This window comes from Tupaia chinensis, unplaced genomic scaffold (genome assembly GCF_000334495.1).
Source record: "Tupaia chinensis unplaced genomic scaffold, TupChi_1.0 Scaffold000421_1, whole genome shotgun sequence".
In the NCBI taxonomy this organism is placed as follows: domain Eukaryota; kingdom Metazoa; phylum Chordata; class Mammalia; order Scandentia; family Tupaiidae; genus Tupaia; species Tupaia belangeri.
Genome location: NW_006159926.1, coordinates 606,510 through 628,961, shown reverse-complemented (window position 1 = coordinate 628,961; position 22,452 = coordinate 606,510). Strand labels below are relative to the sequence as shown.

Sequence of the window (22,452 nt, the reverse complement as noted above, 5' to 3'; positions counted from 1 at the left end):
CTCTCTCTCTCTCTGTCTCTCTCTGATCAAACTGGAAAATAATAATGATAATAATAATAAATAAAGTTAAAATAAAATAATTCTTTAAAAAAATCTTAGGAAAAGATGTTCTTATCTATAATAAATGAAAATTCACTGAAAAAGCAAAACGTTTAACGGTAAAAAAGGACACGCTGCGTTGGAAGGTGTGCGGGAAATCAGTGCTCTCACACGGCTTACAGGAATGCACACAGACTCGGTCTTTAGGGAAGGGAATCTGGCAATGTCTCTCAAAATCATGTGTATTGTTTGCCTTTAGATCTAGCACTTTCTCTTGCAGGAAGTCACCCTGAAGCTATATGCCTACAACAATCTGAACATACAGAGGCTTGCATGAGATAAATATTGCAGCGCTGTCTGTGGTTATGAAATACCAGGGGCCCTTTATGAGCCCACAGGCACAGGAGGCTGGCTGAGTGGCTAGCCTTGGAATGGAGTACTATGCAGCTGTGACAAAGGGGAGGGCTCCTACGAACTGGTGGAGAGCAACTTTCAGATGGAGTGTTTTGACAAAAACAAAGAGTAAATGTGTACTGACAGTATGCAATTGTGTGTGTGTGTGTGTGTGTGTGAGAGAGAGAGAGAGAGAGAGAAAGGAGGAGAAATTATAAACCATATATACCTATATCCGCATGGACGTGCCAAAAATTTCAGAAAGTGTCAATCTGAGACCAAAAAGGTGGAAAGGAATGAGCAGAAAACAAGGGAAGACAATATGCATGGACTAGCCAAAATTTCAGAAAGGGTCAATCTGAGACCAAAAAGGTGGGAAGGAATGAGCAGAAAACAAGGGAAGACAATACATCTTTCCCTGGCACCTTTTCATGTACAGGTCTGACTTCTGAGCCATGTTGATATTTCCCAAACTTGAGGAAAAAAATAAAAAAGATTGGCTGAGATGGAAATACAAACAGAAACTAATGCACCAAGCCATGTAGCAAATAAATAATACAACCATAAGAGGGTGGGCAGGAAACCAATCTGAGGAAATCTGGAACAAAATACTTAACCTCTATGCCTTCAAACTAAAGTAAAAAAATCCTGAGCAGACATAGACTTCTTTTTTACAGAAACGTGTGCTAGTTAAGTAATTCCAAAATCACTTGCTATATATTCTAGGCTTGACAAAATAAAAAAAAAGCAAATACAGTGAAAAACCAAGTTTCTTAAGGTCAAAGGGGGAATTATGAATACTGAATGGGAGGGAACAGCAGTTAGCGTAATGGCTATGTCGCTAGACTCCCTTGTAGTTGACCATGGTTTGAGACTCGAACCCGGTGGCTTAAACTCACACTGGGCGCGTGTGCATGCGTGCCCAAGATCCCAAGAGGGAGAATGGAGGAAAAGGGCTTGTGGTGTAGCCATTCCCCTGGGGGGTGATTTCTCCCTTTGTGTCTCTCTGTCTCTGTCTGTCTGGAGAGCACACGCGCCCTATAGCAAAAACCTTGTGCTGGGAGGCCCACGCGCCCTTTAGCAAAAACCTCTAAAAAAAAAAAAAAAAAAAGAATGGGAAAGGCTCTGGTATAGTACTGGAAGTATCAGTATGAAGGCACTGTTTTCAATGGTGTGGCCAGTAGGTGGGTCAGCAGACACCCGTGTATATAAACACACAGATGTATATGTATGTAACTCCGGTGCACGTGTTTATACATACACATGTGTGCACAATGTCTGAGCCCTCCCCACTGAGTGGACTAGGCACAATGTCTCCTCAGCTGTAATGAACACACTCAGAGCCTGAACCCTGGTTTTTTAATGCTCTCTGCACAAAAACACCCCAGGCTTCTTGGAGAAATAATGATTCCAGGACTAGAGCAAGGAAGTTGCAAGATGAGCCTGCAACATCCTCCAGTGCTAGACAGGAAGTACTCAAAGAAGCATGGAGACCAGGCCCTGGGACTGCAGGCAGCTCCAAGGGGCTCCCAATGGCCAAGTATTATATGAGCAAAGTAAATAATGCAATGAGAGTAAAGAACTCTAAACCAGCCAATAAAACAAGAATCCACAAGTCTACACAGCTATAAAATAGCAAATGGGCAGGAGGGCAAAGCTCTTCATCACAGTAGAAACTCAACTAATAAACTTAGAAGGAATGATAGACTTCGTAAATCACCACCATCTTTGGTTATCTCAAAAAGTTTCTTTTCAGACAAAATACGTTAATTACAAAAATAAAACCAATAATTCATTATGGTCTTTTTGCAATTTCTCAGTAAATCTGAAATTTTGCCAAAATAGAAGTTTAACAGGTTAGACTGGATGGAGGAGCCTCAGGCCCCAGAACCATGCACTGGTTGCGATGCCTGTCTAGGAGTGCCAGCTTTTGGCAATCAATAATTAAACTTGATCCAATCTGGTAAATTTACAAGGGAACTCTCCCTCCCTATTCTCCCACTCTCCCTACATGGCCACAGGAAGTCATGTCAAGGGCATGATTTCCACAAACAGTCACTCATCATGCTCTGAGCAGATGATGATGGCTAACTTTTTTAAATTGCTAGACGGTATTTCCCTGAATTTGATGGTTGAAACCGACAGAGATACCTTTATCATTCTACTTTTACCTTTTACACTGGTAAAGGGTCATGCTCACCACTTCTTCAGAAGTGAATCAGTTTATCAACAAGGTACCGATTCCAACACTGGAGGAGGACAGAAAAACTATGACACCTGGTTCATCTTCTAAGGTGGTGTGAAAGTTCTCAGGCTGTTCTGACGGCCACTCACAGAAGCCTTTCTTAAAACCCTAGAACTTAATACAGTACTTTTCTTATGTTAATGCTTTCAATTAATATTTTTGTTCCTTGTTCTGTGATGGATCTTTAGTTTACAAAATGGCCTCCGTCTTCTTCAGCAAGATGACCTCTGACCTTTCTAACAAGGCAGACTCATTGAAACCTGTGTTTTGACCAAGCATACCACCTTCACCTACAACACAGACCCTCTGAGGAAAACTCAGTGCTTTTCAATTCCAAGTTTTAAGTTAGGCAATTCAAATCCATTAAGCAAATAGGAGAAACAAGTAAAACCATGGCTCTCTGCATGGTAAGCCGACGAGACTTTCTAGGGCATGTGTCTGCGACACACTGCAGCTCAAATGCCCAGCACGCATTTACAGACTAAGAGAGGAGCGCGGAATTCATGCTCAGAGAATAGGAAAAAAGAGTATTTCATTTGCTTTTCCATTACTGTCTAAATCTATATTCCCTCTTTAAAAACAAACAAACAAACAAACAAAACACACAATTGATTATATAAGAAAGTTAGTCAACTTTTACACCACTTAACACATTTTCCAGAAAAATCAAATTCATGAAACATCAAAGACACTAAAGTTAGTAGAAAATGGCCTCCAAGATACTAAATAAAACAACCCAGTTTCCCAACTCCAATTTTTTAAAAAAAGTAGTTGGTTAGTACTTTGAAAATACATCCTCCCCTTAAATATGGGAAAAAAACAAAATCACAATTTACTTACAAGTTTTTGTATTTCACATAGAATTCCTCAACTTCTACCTCCTCTCCAGATTCCTTCTGCAACAAAAGAATATTTCAGGCACATACTTAAAAACCATCTCCTCAAATATTTCCCAAGTCAAGGCCGACTCCCACGGGAGTGCAGAGCAGGGCTGAGTGGCGTGGCGTGGCCTGGCCCGGCCCAGCCCGGCCCGTCGTGGACCGACCGGCACGCTGTGCTGGTGGGAGGCCGGGGGCGAGGACGGGCTCGTCACGCAGCTCTGCTCGACGTGCTCTGGCTTCTGAGACATGAATCATTTTAACTCCTCCCTAACCACATGCAGCTTCATTCACAACAACCTGACCCCAAAACTGGCATTCTGCCAAACCCACAGTGTTAAGTAGACGCCAAGTGTGCCATTTTCTCAGGCAGCAGCCAATTAGCAACTGCTCTCCTGAATGCCATATGTATTATTTTTGGCTGCCTCATGGCAACTTTACATTGTGGGTTTTGTAATGTTTTAAAATATTTAAAAGACATTTATTTCTCCATATAGTTAATAACTCTAAACAAGAAACCATATAAAACTAAACCTTGTTCTGACGCTGTAATTTCAGTGCATCACTATTCATAGTTTTAGTTTTACTCAATGGTACAATTAAGATCTCTCAGACAAGATGTCTCACACACATTGCAGCCAAATAAAATTAACACTCCACATACTACATCTAGGTGAGGTTGACATTGTGATACATGTCAGCCAAATCAAGCGTTTTCAGTGATGAGATTATCTATACCATCTCCCTAGATCCGACCTGCCGTCGCGTACGCAAAAGATAATATGTTTATGATATTTTAGGCATGGCTTTTCTTTTTCTCTTTTGGCTTTAGGCTGATAAGTCATGATATGTAATTTTCTTCTGGTACATTTGATCAGATAAATCAGATGGTGAAACGTAAACACCACTTACAGATGTTGAGGGATTGCTTTTACACTTTTACAAGAGCCCCCAAGCCTACCTTGAGGGTCTTACATGGCTGCTAAGCCGTCACAGAGATACTCTGAAGGAAATGAAGGCAAGTAGGAACATGGCAGGAGACAAACAGAAGAGCAGAGACATTCGGTGGGCAGCAGACTGGTGCAGATCCGCTCAAAGCGGATCCCCCTTGGTCTCGTACTTTCAAACTATCAAAGATAATGAACTCAAACTTCTCTTCGAAACTCTCACTTCTATTACTTAAGTCTGAATTGAAAATGTTTTTCCCCCCACCTGTCTAAAGATCACTAATAAGACGACTGGATATCCAGGAATCTGATCAATACCTATTAATATCTGATTGCACCCTAACGGATATAGGAAAGGTCATAACTAGAAAGCTTTTGTTTTTGTTTTTGCTACGGGACATGTGCACTTGCCAGAGAACGAGAAAGTGAGAAAGGGAAAGTGAGAAATCACCACCCCCCCAGGGGGATGGTCACACCACAAACCCTTCTCTTCCAGTCTCCTTTTGGGATTTGAGGCACACGTGCACACCCGGCATGATTTTCAAGCCACCGGGTCCAGGACTTAAAACATGCAGATGGCCATGTAGGATCCAGCGTCTTCACTGCCACACCACCTGCTGGCCCTACAAAGCTTCTCTTTAAATCAATGTTTTCAGGACACCATCTACATCACAAGCTTTTCGTTATCCCAAGTGAAAGAAAATGTTGCCTTCAAGAGCCAGCAACATAACCTTGGAATTAATTTATAGATAAATTCTAGTAGGACCCACCTCACTCTTTTCTAGCTTTAAAATTCCCCCATTCTACTCCTGTTTCAAGATATATTATCAGTAATAGAGTCTAGACAGTCTAGTAGAAAGGCAAAGTCAACAAAGACCATCAGGAAAAATGGGAAGCAGGGGTGAGACTAGAAGTTTCGATGCTTCTCATAGCACATTATGAAACGCAAACCTAGAATGGAATTCAAGTGTCTGGGCTTTTACTCTTTTGATACTAACTGTATGTCTTTCAATTCTGAAATATTAGGTTATCAGGGAAGTCATGATGTAGTTTTTCCTACGTTTTTCTATGCAAAAATGCATCATGCCTTTCCCGACCACCCCTAGTTTCTCAAGATTACGTATCTTTGAAGCAGTAACAAGATGAGATTTAACACTTCCATGCTCAATTATTCCGATTTCCATCTTTCTGATCTTGTCTTCCATACTGGCCTTCCCATTACATTCTAAATGGTCTTACCATCCCATAATTCTAAGTGGGCACCAAAGCACATAGGGTCAAATCTTAAACAATGGACAGTTTTTGTCTGTCTCAATTCTGTTCCAGGAAGCTCTAACTCTTTAGAGCCATCTGTCCCCAGCTCTCATTAATCCCCATTTTGTCATGGGACTCGGCTATGAAGATGCCAAACAAGAGAGTCAAGAGCTGTCTGGGGGAACTGACTGGGCTCTGAGACCTCATTTGCCAGCACCTGGAGCTCGCACAGAATCGTCCCAGGACCTGTATCTTTTGAGTGTCCCAAAACATAGCACTGATCAGACATACAGGACCATCGCCTACTGCCCTAGAATATAAACAGAGGTGATTTTTCACCCTTTCTTTCACATAAATACAATCATCCTCAACTCTTTTGCTTTACTAATAGTAAAACAATTAACAGAAGTGTGTGAATTCCTAAGCTCTTAGGAACATCATTTCAATTATTCATTAAATGGCAGTTTGACCAGCCTCGGATGATAGCTTAAAATAGACAACTTACAACTTCTTGGACCCCACTGTGCCCGGTATCCAACAGTATTCTGAGTTCACACATGAATGTGCACACATGTGCATACACATACAATGCTCAAATTTCTTTCTTGAACAGCTACCATTAAGTTGGAAAGTGCTTCAGGACCAGCCTGGTGGCACGGCAGTTAGAGCAGCTAGGTAACACATGGCCGACTGCACAGTTTGAGTTTCAGACCCGGCAGCTTGAGCACATGTGCACACATGTCCAAAATCCCGAGAAGAGAGCGGAAGAGAAGGGATCACGCGTGGTCATTCTGCCTGTTTTCTCATCTTCCCTCTCTCTGTCTCGGGAGAGTGCATGCACCTGACAGCAAATTTACAAAACAAAAAAGAAAAAAGACAAGAAAAGAAAACCAAAAAGTTCTGAAAGTAATTTTATGTCTCGTAAAATATTTCTGAGAAATATGTTTGTCTTATGAAACTCCAAAACTAGTCTATGAAAATCTTTATTATTCATCGGGACTAGCAGTTAGCGTAATGGCTACGTTGCTAGACTCCCATGTAGTTGACCGCAGTTCGAGTCCCGGACCCGGTGGTTTAAACTTACGTTGGGGGCGTGTACGTGCATGCCCAAGATCCCAAGAGGAGAATGGAGGAGAAGGGATTGCGGCGTGGCCATCCCCTCTGGGGGGGTGATTTCTTGCTTTCTATCTCTCTGTGTCTGGCGAACGCATGCGCACTATAGCAAAAAATAAAAATAAAAAAATAAAAACTCTCCAAAAAAAAAAAAATCTTTATTATTCATATAAAATGTAAAGTTCCAAACATATTGTTCACATGAACCAGAAACCTTGATAAGACAGTAAACTGCATCTTCGAGTTGCCTGGGTCCTAGGCAGCCATTCCAGTGAATGATAATCCTATCGCCTGAAAGAATGCATAGCCTTTCCCAAGCATCCTATTACTAAACAGCCACCCTGGAGAAGCAAAGCCAAGCTAGAGTGCGAATGAAGGAAAATGTCATTAAAGAATGCACAAAGAACAAGAAAGCACCTCAACAAAGGTATCAATAGGGCTCAGGTATGACTCTTCCTGCCCTGGCCCGACCTAACTGTATATCCTTCCAGAGGTGCCAAAGTCCAGTTCACTTAGGGAGAAAAGAAGGACATGATAAGGAACGGAATTAAGAGTTTTACCTTAACTTTATCCATGTACTCTCTTTTTTAAAAAAATTGGCTTCAATTAAAGAGAATTAAAATAAACATTCCAGAATTTAAAATAAGTCCTTAAAAATAAGATATTCTTAAAGAGAAAAAGAAAACATTTTAAGGAATACAGTCAGAATTCACTTTTTAAAAATACGGAATTATTTAATTTTTATTCATTTGTTTAATTTGATCAGAGACACAAAGAAAGAGAGAGAGAAAGTGAGAAAGCTAGCCACCAGGTCTGGAACCTGAACTGTGGTCGGCCATGTGGAAGTGTCCAGCACCTTAACCACCATACCAAAAAGGGTTTGAATTAATCCTCCTAAAATGGATGATTCAAAGCAGAAAAGGCTACAGGATGACTAAATGTGAAAAACAAAAGAATTAACCTTTACATAAGCAGGTGTCCATTTATGTATTTACCTCAGAATTCAAATATAAGTATCAGGGCCTGCAGGTGGCATGGTGAGCAGGGGCACTGGACTCCTACATGGCTGACCGTGGTTCAAGTCCCAGACCTGGCGACTTGCTTTCTTGCTTTCTTTCTTTCTCTCTCTCTTTCTCATTCCATCCCTCTCTGGTCAAATGGAAATAAAGTTAAATAAAATAATTCTTTAAAAAACAAATGTAAGTGCCAATTACGGCCCTTCCACTGGGTCTTGGGCACGTTAACATGGGCTTAGAATGACAAGTGCCTGAGCCATCCCATTAACCGAGGTGCTGCATCGAGGAGGCTCTGCCAGGGCTTTTGGAGCCTGCGCAGCTCCGTTGCAACAGTTCATCATCATCCTTCCTAGGTGACGGTGGGGAGGTCACCCGACTCCGAAGAACAGAATCGCTGATGCGAGACCTCGGTGCGGGCAGGCTCTGAGCTCAGGGCCAGTTCCGCAGAGCTGCCAGGGGGAGATAAAGACACCTTCTCACAGCCAGTTTTTAAATTATTCATGGTAATAGGAGACAGACCAGCCGGCATAGCTAGAATCCACAGAAAAATCTCAAATTTCCTTTTGTTTCTCTCCCCAACACTTTCCCCCATGTTATTAAAGCGGATAACTAACTACTTTTAGAACAGTTAGCTGTTTAAAAAGTTAGTACCTCTTAATGCTTAGTATCTTCTAATGGTTTTCTATTGTCCTTATGAAATGCCAATAAGTCCACAAGCAATTCAATGAACTTAACATTTCTTTCTTTCTTTAAAATCATACCTCTAGGCATAGCTCCCCTTCCAGAGGAATTTTTCCACTCATTTTGTCCATTCCCAAATTAACCAACTCAACAACTGCTCAACCCTCATGGACAGCTCTGGTGTTTGTTTGTTTGTTTGTTTGTTTAAGAGGTTTTCTCTATAGGGGGTGTGCACTCGCCAGACAGACAGAGACAGACAGAGAGATAGAAAAAGAGAAATCACCCCCCGGGGGGGATGGCCACGCCACAATCCCTTCTCCTCCATTCTCCTCTCAGGATCTTGGGCACGCACACACATGCGCCTGGCATTAAGTTTAAGCCACCGGGTCTGGGATGCGAACAGCGGTTGACTACGTGGGAGCCCAGCGACATAGCCATTACGCTAACTGCTGGTCCCAGTTCCAGTGATTTTTAATCTCCTGTCATATGATAAATCTGGTCTTCATTAAATGGTAACAATACCTGTTCCTAAACCCCGGGTGCCCATTTTAAAGGTGGCTAAGAAAAGAAAATAGGGAAGAAGGGGAGAAAAGCCTTAAAGTGGGCAAAACAGAAAGAACAAGCAATACCCTGCATAATGCATGGCTGAAGTGGTTCTGGGTAACAGAGCTGGTTATAATTTGCCACCTCTCAACCTGCTGAGTATGCCTGCTGGAGCACTGCCAATTAAACAAAAATAATACATCCCATCTCAATGATAGGCTATTTACTCAAGTCACTTCAATTCAGTGAAAAGGATTATTCTTCTTTTTAAATAATTACTTTTTAAAATAATTGATTATTTTATTTATTCATTCATATATTTTTTAATTTGACCAGAGAGAGACAGAGAGTGAGAGAGAGAGGAAGTGAGAAAGCAAGCCACCAGATTCAGGACTTGAACCTTGGTCAGCCATGTGGGAGTGTCCAGCGCCTTAACCACCACGCCACCACCTAAAATAATTCCCCAGAATTATTTTATTTTTAACTTTATTTATTTATTTTAATTTGACCAGAAAGGGACAGAGAGAGAGACAGAGAAAGTGAGAAAGCAAGCCACCAGGTCCAAGACTCAAACCACAATTGGCCATGTTGGAGACTAGCGCCCCTAACCACCATGTCACCTGCCAGCCTGAAGGGGATTATTCTTTAAAGCATGACAAGTATTTAAATTTTATTATACATAATATATACACACATATATAAGAACACACACATATAAATATATACACACACACATACCAACACACAATTCATAAACAAACAGTTCTAGAGTCATTAGTAAGACAAAAATGTAGCCTTCTTTCTAATGAGTTAAATAGTGCTCATTTCTGCTGGAACAGTGATGGCTGTGACTCACCACTGGATGCGTTGGGGAGGGAACTCTCATTCAGTCACTCGATGGACCCTCCATATACCCCACCCTCTACCCTTGGTCTGAAAACATCCTCAGGTTGCTTTTGATTATTTCACATGAATTAAGTTGTATATTCTGATGAAAATCTACCTTGACTCACACAACAGAAAAGCAAGCAGTACTGAAACAAAGGTAAAGAGAAGCTTGTGGCTGCTGCCATCCGATTTCAGGCATCTCTTAGCATTTGTATTTGAGTCGAAAAGGCTTCCTATGTCAGGAGCCTGGGCTGTCACTGCAAGATACACCGTGTCTCCATTCCTCATCTGTCTCACTGAGAAGTCACATTCTGCATACGTTTTATTAATAAAACAAAAACAGAGGGTCAGCAGGTGGTATGGTGGTTAAGGCACCTGACTACCCCATGGCTGACCATGGTTTGAGTCCCAGACCTGGTGGTTTGCTCTCTCTCAATCTGTCTCCCTCTGATGAGCTCATGTGTCCCGCAGAACTTTTTAAAAAATAGCAACAGCAATAATGATAAACAAAAATTAAATAAATAATTCTTGGGACCAGCAGTTAGCGTAATGGCTATGTCACTGGACTCCCCGGACCCGGTGGCTTAAACTCACACTGGGTGCGTGTGCATGCGTGCCCAAGATCCTGAGAGGAGAATGGAGGAGAAGGGATTGCGCAGCGTGACCATCCCCCCTGGGGGGTGATTTCTCGCTTTCTGTCTCTATGTCTCTCTCTCTCTGTCTGGCGAGCGCATGTGCCCTATAGCAAAAACCTCTCCTCACAAAAATAAATAAATTAATAATTCTTAAAACAAAAACAAAAAACTTGAGGTCCAGCCCTGCGGCTTAGTAATTAAGGAAGCTAGATCACACATAGCCAACTGTGGCTTGAACCCTGCTGATGGCCTGTAACAAGCTGAGTGTGCGTGCATGAGTACCCCAGATCCCAGGAGGACAGACAGCGAGAGGAGACGGTCTGCACTCTGACCAGTCTAGAATGTTCCTTCCTTCTTTCTCTCTCCCCTTCTCTCTCTCTCATGAGCACATTTACCTTCTAATAATTAAAAACAAACTTTATGTCCAAACATGAAGCTGTACATCTGCCTCCCCTGAAAGCAAAGGAAAGACAGAACGATGGGCGTGACAGTGATTCAGGCTGAGAGGCGGACACGACCTAAAGGGAACCACTTTCTAGGGACACTGACAATTGCATGTTGGAACACGTAAATGAACCTGATCTCTATGTAATTACCCAAACTAAGTAAAGCCTCTTCTCAAATGAGGCAAAAAAACAGGGTGGTTGGGATGAAACAAGGAATTTCCATTAGCAAAAGAAAGTGGCACTGGAATTCCTTGTTAAAGAGTATATGAGTTCCTGGGGCCAGCAGGTATTATAATTGGTTACGTCACTGGACTCACATGCAGTCGACCATGGTTCGAATCCTGGACCCGGCAGCTTAGACTCACGCTGGGCGCATGTGCGTGCATGCCCAAAATCCCGAAAGGAGAATGGAGGAGAAGGGATTGTGGCGTGGGGGAGCAGGGGATAACTTCTTGCTTTCTGTCTCTCTCTGTCCCTCTGGTGAGGGTACACAGCCCAGAGCAAAAATCTCTCTTAAAAAAACAAAAACTAAAACTAAAGAGTATATAAATTCTTAAATGACGAGTTTATCAGGCTAGTGACAGGCACTTAGAAGCGTGTCTTTGCAGATCAACATGAACTCCAAACAACTTCAATGAGTAAATCATGTTATCTTCAAAATTCACCTGAAAATAGCCCTGTATTTCACCTTTGCTCTGGAAATAAGGATATGAATGACTATTTCAATTATATATATAAAGAAATGATATGAAACGTGTGGATAAAAAAAAACACCAACTTTCTAAAATGATTCTTAAAAAATAGAACTGGGGGTGGTAGGGCCTTCCTCTCAGAGAAATGAGAGATAAATTCATGTTTACAATTTTTATGAATAATGTTAATTAAAAAGGCAGCCTATGTAACACCAAAAAAATCATATATATTTCTTTGGAGACTTTTAAAAGTCGCTTGCCTACTCTGGATGCTGTAATAAAGTACTGCTTCGTACGTTTTAATTTCACGTGGGGTAGAGGTCCCAAAGATTTATACTGGGGTTAATAAATCAATCAGGATTAGAAATAGCACCAGAAGTTTTATTTTACAATAGTGGGATTTTAAAAGAAGATTACAAAATAAACAATCCTGTAAACGCTAGACACACCACAGGCCCCAGCGCCCACACGGAACTTACCTGCTTCTTTACTGAACGGCTGCTCATGATCTTCTCTACCACTGGGCCTTCTGCATCAACAGATTCCTAAAACATAAAGGCGTGTGAGTCAGTGCAAGTGGAACACATTTCGCCTTCCGCTGTAGAAGCGAGAATCACTCTCTGCTGCTACCCCCACTCCCTTTAAATCACTGGGGGCACTAAGTCACCAGGGGAAACGCGACTGAAGAGAACAAAAGTCCCACTCTACAGAAAAGCGAAAGGAAGAGCTGTGCCTATTACTACGTGGTTACGTAGTGTAATTACGAGACTAGCATGGGTCCCTAAAGCCAGAGAGCATTCAGAAACTCCAGCTGCCAAGAGAAAATCATCTCTGCATGGTAGCAGCTGAAAATATAACTTTTCTTCATCTATACCCATGGGGTAAATATACTCATCATTCTGTTATCGTAGGCAGCTTTTATCTATGGAGGGCACATTAAACGTTATGTAACAACTTAACATAGTACAAATTACCAAATAAGACACAAAGTGCATTTAATAAACTTTGCAACTGGTTACCAGTTTGTTCACTCAAGTACAGTAATGGTAAGAAAAAAGCATTTAAAAAAAGATCTTTACAATACTCAGTCCTGCGTTACTACCCTATTTGATATAAACTGTTTTATCCATCATTTACATTGCATAGCGAATAAAGTATGCCCTGCTGGGTACTATGAGGCAGTAATTTCATAAAGGGGTTCTCGCGGCGTCTAACAGCGGGAGACAAGCTTGAGTGGCTTATTAAAGTCCCAGAAGCTACAGCACTGAATTCTCAGAGGTAAATTCAGCCTCCTTGAATTCTAGCTCTGACTCTTCCTCAGCATAGACCATTAATTCTCCAAAATTGTGTCAAATTACATATCACAGGCTTGGGGAAAAAAATAATAAATTTCAGTGAACAGGGCTTTCTGAAGGATGCTGGTAAACAGCTAATCTCCCAAAGCACATCAGATGAAGGTTCATTCCCCGGCTGCAAGTCCAATGCTTCCATTGAACTTCTCGGATCCCACCTAAGTGTCCAGTCCATCTTTCGGAGGGCCTACGGGAGTCGGGCGACTGTGCGGCTCACCTGCTGCTCCGACTGCGAGGTGTTGGAGGGCGAGTCTCTCCCAGCAGCGTCTGCATCATCTGCCTCCTCATCGGAAATCTTGAACTCCAAGTCTTCGGTATATCGCTTTCTCTTCACCTGCCTGCTGGACCGTCTCTTCTAAAACAGAGTCCCAACAAAGTGGCTTTTATAAAGCAACCACTGCTGCTCTTTAGAACAGCTCGGAATGGTAAGATGTGTTTGTAAAAATTAGTCGTAAAGAGAAACAGGTGACTTTAAGCCCATAAATCACAGGACAAGGTCCCAGCTGCAACAAATACGATGGAAATGGGGGCGGGGAGCCCGAGTCAGATGCCTCTGAGAACTGAAGCTGCCACTCCCAGCCATGTGCCTGTCAACTGGAAAACGGAAACAACAACAAATCGTGTTCCTGACTCCACCAGTGAGGCCATCAAAGTGACAGCAAGCCAGGAGCTGGGAACGGGGCTGCAGGGGCTCATTACATGATTCTGTTTCTGTGTGTTTAAAATCCTCCCCCCACCCATAGTCCAAAAAACGAATTCACAGAATATCATCTGTAAACTACAAAGTGCTAAACAGATACTTTTACAGTATCATCCAAAATACTCATGATACCTCGCCGGGTCATTAAAGAAAGAATTTGGCATTCTAATCTTGGTTCTAAAAAAAAAAAAAAAAGATTCTGAACATTTTTGAAGAGATGAAAGGTTGAACTGCAAAATTAATATTGAATCCCTATGCAAAGTACTTTCAGTTTTTTTAATTTAATTTTTTTTATCATAGGGGTTAAAATGAAAAAAAAAAAGACTGGTAATAGGTAGCCTAAAATGGACACTCTGGCACTCCAGAGTGGTCAAAATAGACCCCTTCATAGCCTTTGCAGGACAGTGTGGTTTTAGCTATCAAATTTAAAACAGGCCAGCCCTTTGACCTAGTAGCTATATAACATATCTTAGGGATATCTGCAGACGAACTGTCAATAAAGACACACACAAAAAAAATCATATAACAATAAGTAACTTTATGACTCTATTTAAGATAACAAAAACTGCTGTGTATTTCTTTGGATATCTGAATCAATATATAAGCTCCTTAAGACAAAGACTACATGTCTTACTTACTTCTCAACACTTTAGTGAGTATTTGCTGAAAAATGAACGTGAAGATATATGCTTCCAGTGACAGGGAAAAAGACCTGGGATGTGGCACAGCAGTGGAACGCTGAGATGCTCTGTGAGCCTGCCCCACGTGGGAAGGCTGTGGTCCATACTCAGAGACCTCCCTGAGAAGGCTGGCCAGTACACGCCCATGGTCCAGGGCTAGCTGAGGCCGGGTGGATCTCAGCAACAAGAGCTTGCCAGGGCCATCTGCCTCTCTCTGTCTCTGTCCCTCTTGTTCATGAAAGAAATTTTAAAAATAAGTGTGTGTGTGTGTGTGTGCGCGCACGTGCGTGTATTCATACATGAATGAAAGAATGCACAAAGAATTGTTAGTAGTTATTAATTCTAGGTAGAAAACTAAATGAAGCCAAAGAAGGGGTTTTCAAATTTTTGTTTAGAATAACTCTATAGCATTTGACCTTTTTGTCAAAAAAAAAAAACCCAAATCCCTAGTTCTGTAAGTTAACATGAGTGAGGAGAAATAATCTTTTCATTAGTATGCATATATGATCAAATCTAAGTTATAAAATGACACAGGTGAAGTTTTAAATGCTAATGAATGCAAGCATATTACAACCTATAGAATAAATAGACAAAGCACATAGAATAAATGAAAAGAATACTAAGAAAAAAATATTTTACATAAACTTTTTTCTAAGAATTTTGAAATAAAACTTAAAGGCCTTGTGAATTTTAACATCGGGCCAATGAGGCAGAGACTCAAATGACTGGCACTGGCATTTCTCAAGCCAGGAGCGACAGGGTCCCCGCACCGTTCCCCAAACAGTGGGACCGGCTGATTTACATTTTAGTCACTTTGTGCTCTCACTGCTCTCAAAAAGGGATCTGAGGCAGTGACAACACGAACTCTGCGTAGCCCACGCTGGATGGCTGTGAGCTACAAGCCTTACAGCCACGGCAGGGCCCAAGGTACCTTTCTGACACGGCACGTGGGGTGAGGCTTTGTTAACAGACTTCCGGGGGGCGAGGGTCAGAGGGAGCAGTGCTGCAGGGCACAGTCTGCTCTTTGGAGCCTCCTCTGAGACAAGCTGCGGAGCTGCCCAGAGCGATCAGCCCCAGGTGGAGGCAGTGCAGAAACCAGCAGAGGTCCCAGCCTCTGCCACCCTGCCCCACGTCACAGGAGGCGGCCCGACTTCGTGGGCCCCAGCGCCGAGTGCCCGTCGGAACTGGGGCCTTATGGGAGTTACTGCGTGAACCTCTGTTTCCTGGTCTGTAGAATGGGGCTCAGGAAAGTCACTGCCTCATGCAAACACTGTAGAAATCACATGAAGGAATTCATGCAAAGCATTTAGAACAGGACAGGACGCGTGATGCAAATCCAGTCACTGGGAACAAAGTCGCAAGGGCTCAGCTCCAGCTTCCTGCAGAAAAACGGCCGGTCACCCAGGCTGCTCCCCTCTTCCCTATGCACGCCTGCTCCTGCACACGCTTCCCCTCACTTCTGCACTTCCAATGTCTTAGAGATACAGAAGGCTGCTACCAAGAACAAACGTTTCAATTCTGTAAGATCTAGCACAACATGCGTATTTCATTTGAAGTAAACTGAAATGGATTGATCTGTATTCCCATCTTTATGCCATTACCGTGAGAAGGACGTGCCACAAATGAGCCGTCTGGGGCGTCCTCAGGGGTCTATGTTTGACGCCTCACTGCCACGGCATGACCCCAGCTACGGGACCTGGATGGGGCCCCAGACCCACTTCACACTAAGCCCACTCTGACAGCACAGCAACACCCCAGCACAGTAAAACGGGGTGATCCTCTTTTTCAGTAGAAGTTTACTTATTGCTGAGCGTAAGTTTCTCTTGACAGCAACTTTGTGATCTGAATCTGTGCAGTAAGTAACGAGGGGGTTAGTCAGTAGTGGACAAAAAGCAAGTAGGACTCAATTTTCTGACATTTTTAAATGTTATGTAGCTCCTTTACCTTCTAAATAACAATTAATCTTAAGTTTACTTATTTCTTCTGTCAAGATTCCTCATACAATTTCCCAATATAAAACTAAATTATTTATGATATGTTTCTGATTTGTTAAACTATTATCTGAAAAAGATTTTGTGAATCAAAATGAAATGTTAAAAGTCACACTCAAATCATTAAGTCAAAGCTTTTCACCCGACACTAAAATTAATAGGTCAATTTTCTAAACTCAGATTGCTTTGGAAAAGATACTCAGAGTTAAAATAGGTATACTGAACAGCAAATCTACATGTGTCATGGTGACCTCACTGTGGTAGTACCTTGTGACACAATTTGTAGTTAGTTAAAACCATGACGCTAACTCTAATAAATCAGTCACACAACTCAAGAGTTTAAACTCTCAGCCTTTCTTGTATGTTACAGGAAGAAACGCAAACAACCAGTTCGCATCACTTCCTGTGTCGGAGTTGGCAAGGTCAGGTCTCCCTCCCTGTGCTGTCCCTCAGATTTGCCACTGAACCCGGAATGGTTCGGCACTAGCCTGCTAAAAAGGACCCACCTATGTTCACTGGCACCATTTAGCAATTTTCTATAGCTGAAACACAGAAGAAAAATAAACTAGTGTTTCATAAAGTCCATCTATATCCAAATTAAGCCATTACTTTTTAAAAAAAGCAGCACCAATATTTATGAATGGATAACAGAATTTCCTTGACTTATGTGAATTACTTATCTTAGTACTGTCCAAATACTACCATCATAAAGATCCTACTTTAAGTAAACACAAATGAAGAAAAAAACACCCTGGAGGATAAAAACAGAATTCAGAATCATGAAAATATTTTAGTTGAAAACTCCCTAAGTGATTAAAAAAAAAAATCTACTTACCTTCCCACTATCTTTCCCACTGACATAAAATAAGTGGAAATTACATAATTAACCCACACCGACAAAGGAATCGCTGTGTTAGTTATACCACCAAATCAAACCAAAACATCATTTCGCACTCTCTCTCTCCACTTCCCTCCCTCCTTCAGGTCCTCAGTTAGGCCATTCTCTGAAGGTACAGCTATCAGGGAATTCTATACCAAACCAAGCTGATGAAACATCTGAAAGCCTTTACACCAGAGCTGCACACTTGCAAATACCTCATTTCTAACTGGTGGGGGTACAGGGAGAAAAGTCCTCTGCATGCGCTAAACTTCAAGAAAAAGTGCAGTCGGCTTGAGCTTTAGGGGCCGGCTTCCTGGGGGCAGGACTCCTCAGCAATCGCTCCTTGAAAATGCAGACGTCACTCACATAAGTTACATTCCCAGCCATCCCAGTGGGCCACCTTGGCAAGCGTCCAGGGAACCTCGCAAGGAAATATTTCTTCACTGTCTTGCGTAAGTCTCCCTCTCAGTCCAATCAGGGAAGCAGTGTACTTCACACGCGTAAGAACCCAAATCCTTGGTGTTCGTTTCAGGGCTAATTTTTCAACTCATCGTATAAAATTCTCTAAAAGTAGGGGCATCTCACAGAAAATTCTACAGAGCTCCCATTCGGAAAGCCACTGCCTTCTGTGTAGAAACTCGGGTATTACATGAACTTTTCTCAGCTCTTACTGCTGGCTGTCAGAGACCTTAAGAAAGCTATACATTTTTATTTAGTCTGCAAAACGAACCAAAACAAACAAACAAACAAACAAAAAACCTGACAAAGCAAACAAACTTCAGTTTTAAAATGCAAATGAAGCTTTAAGTGAGCCAGTATGCCATCCTGCTAACCAGTGTCATAATGATAACATACAAGAGTTAAGGTGCACATCTACAGGAGTAAAAGAACTTCTCTGTTTTATTAATTACAAAGACAAAGTCGGCAAGCCCAAGCAGCTCTGGCCAGGGGTTGGATTTCACACTGCTCCCCCTGCCCCAGCCCGGTTCTCATCACTATGGCTATAATGTTCCAGACAACAATAGAGACATCTCCAAAGCATCTCTATAACAAGACAGGGGAGGTCTAGCATACTTCGTCTGGGCTAAAGTTACCCATGCTAAATAGGCAAGGCGAGGGGATCAGAGTAATGGTATTACCTGAACACCTGGGTCCTCGTCTTCTTCAGGAGGAGGAGATGGTGGGGGCGTTTTGTCTAAGTCTGAATTTTCAGAACCTTCTGCTTTTCCCTTGTTGACCTTTTTCTTCAAAGCACTTGCTTCTGAATCGGGTTTCTTATTACTAGAATTCAAAGTGGATCACTTAGTGTTCACTTTTTAATGTGGTTTTCTGCATGTCCCAAACACTGTACTTCCCACAATAATATCCCTACAGTATCAATGACCATTGATAAACCAACGCGTGTTGGCCATTTCTAGTTACATGGCACTCTCAAGCACGTTTTTATGGCAAACCCCAAACTGATGCCCGTCAGCAAATATGCGAATTACTTAAAAAGAAATGCATGCAAAATCTCGGATAATACACACAGTACATTTGTTCATTTGTGCAAAAAGCCTGCCAATATAATGAGCCATAATAAAAAAATCAGGTTAAAAAGTAGTTTTGCTTTCAAGTTTTTAGGGTGCAGAATACCTTTTTAGACTGCCAAGAGAAACTACAATATAATGAACATCTATTTGTGTTTCTTACAGATAATTTACAAATTTCTTTGACCAGTGATACTAGGTGTCCTTTTTTCCCATCTAATTACCTTTTGACCTAACTTATAAATCTTTCAAATTACAATTTCCTGTTCTACATAATTGTACTTAATGCTGTATTCAAATTAGCTTTATTTTGGTGCTAGGCTTTTTCTTTTATTTTAAGATTTTTTTTTTTTTTGGTCATGTGTCACATGCACCTCCAGAAAAAGACAGAGACAGAGAGAGGAAAAGCAAGAAATCACTCCCAAGGGGGGATGGCCACACCACAATCCCTTCTCCTCTCTGGATTTTGGGCACGCATGCACACAGTGCTCGGCATTTTTAGAATAATCATTACTAGCCCTTCTTTTCAAACGTTAGGTCTCTGAAGTGCAAAAATGTAGCAATGTGGCCCGCAAAATTAAAGAACACTCTCCACAGTATAGTACAACAAAGATTTGTAAGTTTGAATATGACATAAAACAAAAGACCTCTCTTTTTTTAAGTTTACCAATTACTTTTAATACCTTCCCTTGACATTCTTTCAGAACATGCATTTAGTGTTACCTTTCACTTCTATTTCTAAACCAGTCCCATCAATTACGATTTGCTAACCAACACTGAAAATAACCTGACCTCAGTAACAATTATGCTTCACTACTTCTAGCGAGCCACAGGTTCTAACATTTTGAAAACAAAAAATATAATTCTAAAAACATTTCAAACTCTTATGTACTGAAGTCCCTATATTCCCAGAAAAGCATGTGGACAGAATGTGTTAAGCAGCACGTTCTTCACCTCGGCTACTACAGCAGGAAGAGGCCAAGCTATCTAGATGCTTTTGTTCCAGTAAAGCAGGTGTCACATACAATATTTCAGAAGTATCATTAATGTAATAAAGTATCCATCGCACACATAAAATGTATATTTTTCCAACAAGTAAAATATCCGATCATCTTCAACTAGTTATTTTCAAATACTCGGACGTTGTTTTTATTTTGTTTTTGGTATAGCAAACAGCCACATAAGAAACAACATAAAACCATTCAAGATTACGGCAAAATGGCAGTTAGGGATAAAGAGTTTCTTTTTATTTATTTATTTTTTTTAAGGCCGTATCCTAAAAACTTTCAGTCCCCCAGACAAGCCACAGAAAGCATGATATTTCTTAAATTAAAAAAAAAAAAAAATTCCACACAACAGTGCCTCATCCAACTGTCCTAGTGTTTACGCTACACACGGACAGAAGTCTCCCCTACTATGAGGCTCCATTTCCAGCATTTATTTCCGCTCTAACTGCCACAAATTATACAATACTACAGCTGAACACTGGGCCCCTTTCCTTTCATCTGCACGCCAAGAGCAATCAGATTACCCTGGTAACCAGCGGTCACGTGACCAGCACCTGCTCTTTTGGCTGGATGCCACTGACTAAAGCCATCTGCTTCCCTCAATCAGCTTTCAAACATTCTCAACACCTGCGCTGCAGTGTTTTGTGGTTTCTTTTATCAAATCAGTGCAAAACTGCTTCCAAAACTTTACATATTTCTCAAATTTGTTTAAATCAGAGGTAGGCCTGTCAAAGAGCTGAACCACTGCCAGGTAAAGTGAGTTGGCAGTGAGTACTTTCCACGGTGACCTCTCCGCACCAGGGGGAGATACACCGCTGCATTTAGTGGGGCTGCCGGCCCCGCGTGGCGTGCACCGTCCTGCAGGAGTACCGGGCTCACTGTCTGGAAGCCGACCAGAACCCAGGTCTGAGGAAACGTCAATTTGCTGAAGGAGAGAAGTGCTAATGATTTTCCATCTGCCCTCTCTGAGAAGGAACTGTGCGGAACCTCCAAGATGGCTGAGTCTGACAGGACCTCTCCAAACGTTCAGACAAAAAGCCTGTAGCCAAGGGAAGCACACACCCCAGATCTGGTTCCTGAAAGCTTTCTAGACTCACCAGACTGCACCATCACTGCTGTTCAGAGACACCAAGTATCTCTCCACGCATCTACACACAAGTCAAAGAACACCCTAGCAAGGGGGAAAGGGCTACAAAATTTTCAGTGTTGTCTACCCTACATTACAATGAAAACAAAACAAAACCCAGAATGCAGCTAAATTCAACTTCCTTGACTGCTATTGTGTAATAAATTAATTTGCATTTTCAACTAAGTGTTATCTTAAAAACTGCCCCAAAATACCCAAAGTCAACATTTTTCTTTTAACAAAGGAAAGTAATACAGAATGGGGGATGAGAGCACTGGTTGGAGTCAGACTTTAGTTCCAGCTCCAACTGTCATTTCTAGCCTATGACATTGCATAAGTCATTTAATTGCCCTGAGCCTCAGTTTCCTCATCTGTAAAACGAGGTTAATCATACACCTCCTTCAAATTTGAATGAGCTAGTGGAAGAAATTCACGGGAGCACAGGGCAGAGGGTTAGCGTTCCACACCTGGAAGACTAACAGCCTGCTCGGAAGGAATTCCCTGGCAGGAAGTATTCTCTGCCCGGGCTCAGACCCACTGGAATCAGGTCGACTACAGACTTACAGAGGGACCCATCTTCCTGAAGGACCCCTTCATTTAAGCAACATAAAGAGAAGGAAAAGCCTTGATCAACATTCCTAATCACCCGCTAAAAGAACAAACTTGCAAACCCACAGCACACCCACGCCCACTACCACTGCGACAGTTCACACGTGTGGCTTCCCACCCAGCCTGTTACAAGCGCTCCTCACTGCCTGTCACCCTCTCATGCCACGTGTAGGCCTACCCAGCATCAGACCTGGAGAAAGGACATGAAGTCTACGTTCACAGTCACCACTTAAATCTGCATTTAATTTGCCCATTATTTCAAAATTGGCCTTTTACGGCATTGCAGGTTGAGTGTTCCTTATTTGAAATGCTTGGGTCACTAGCCTTTCAAATTCGGATTTTTTAAAAATTTTGGAATCCTTGCATATACATGATATTTGGGAGATGGGACCCAAGTCTAAACCCAAATCTCCCTGTTGAGTGTACACCTTAAACACATAGCCTCCAGGTAAGTTCACACAACGTTTTTAAATATCATGTAAGACTTGTCACATGAGACCAGGTGTGGAAATTTCCACTTCCGGCATCATGTCAATGCTCAAGAAGTTTTGGATTTCAGAGTATTTTGGATTTCGGACTTTCAGATTAAAGATGTTCAATCTGTAATGTCAAAACCAAAAAACAAAACTCAATGATATATATACACCCCTCTTCCAAATCAAAAGCACGAATGCTCTTCCAATTGGGGCATGAGGATACCCCTCGTAACATCCCTTATACCAACACGACAGCATGGAGGACGAGGCCACTGAGCTGCCTAGCGCAGTGACAGAACCTAGCCGCCCCTCCAAGGGCTCAGTGACGGCTA

General features: G+C 41.9%; 1 protein-coding gene across 1 annotated transcript in view; it reads right to left on the bottom strand.

The window, feature by feature from the left end:
* The window catches only part of CHD7 (chromodomain helicase DNA binding protein 7), a 165,631-nt gene that overhangs the window by 64,221 nt on the left and 78,958 nt on the right, over window positions 1-22,452 (bottom strand). Inside the window, 4 exon segments of the mRNA XM_027774295.1 lie at window positions 3,518-3,573; window positions 12,250-12,315; window positions 13,340-13,477; window positions 18,513-18,654. Coding sequence (XP_027630096.1) covers window positions 3,518-3,573; window positions 12,250-12,315; window positions 13,340-13,477; window positions 18,513-18,654 — 402 coding nt within the window.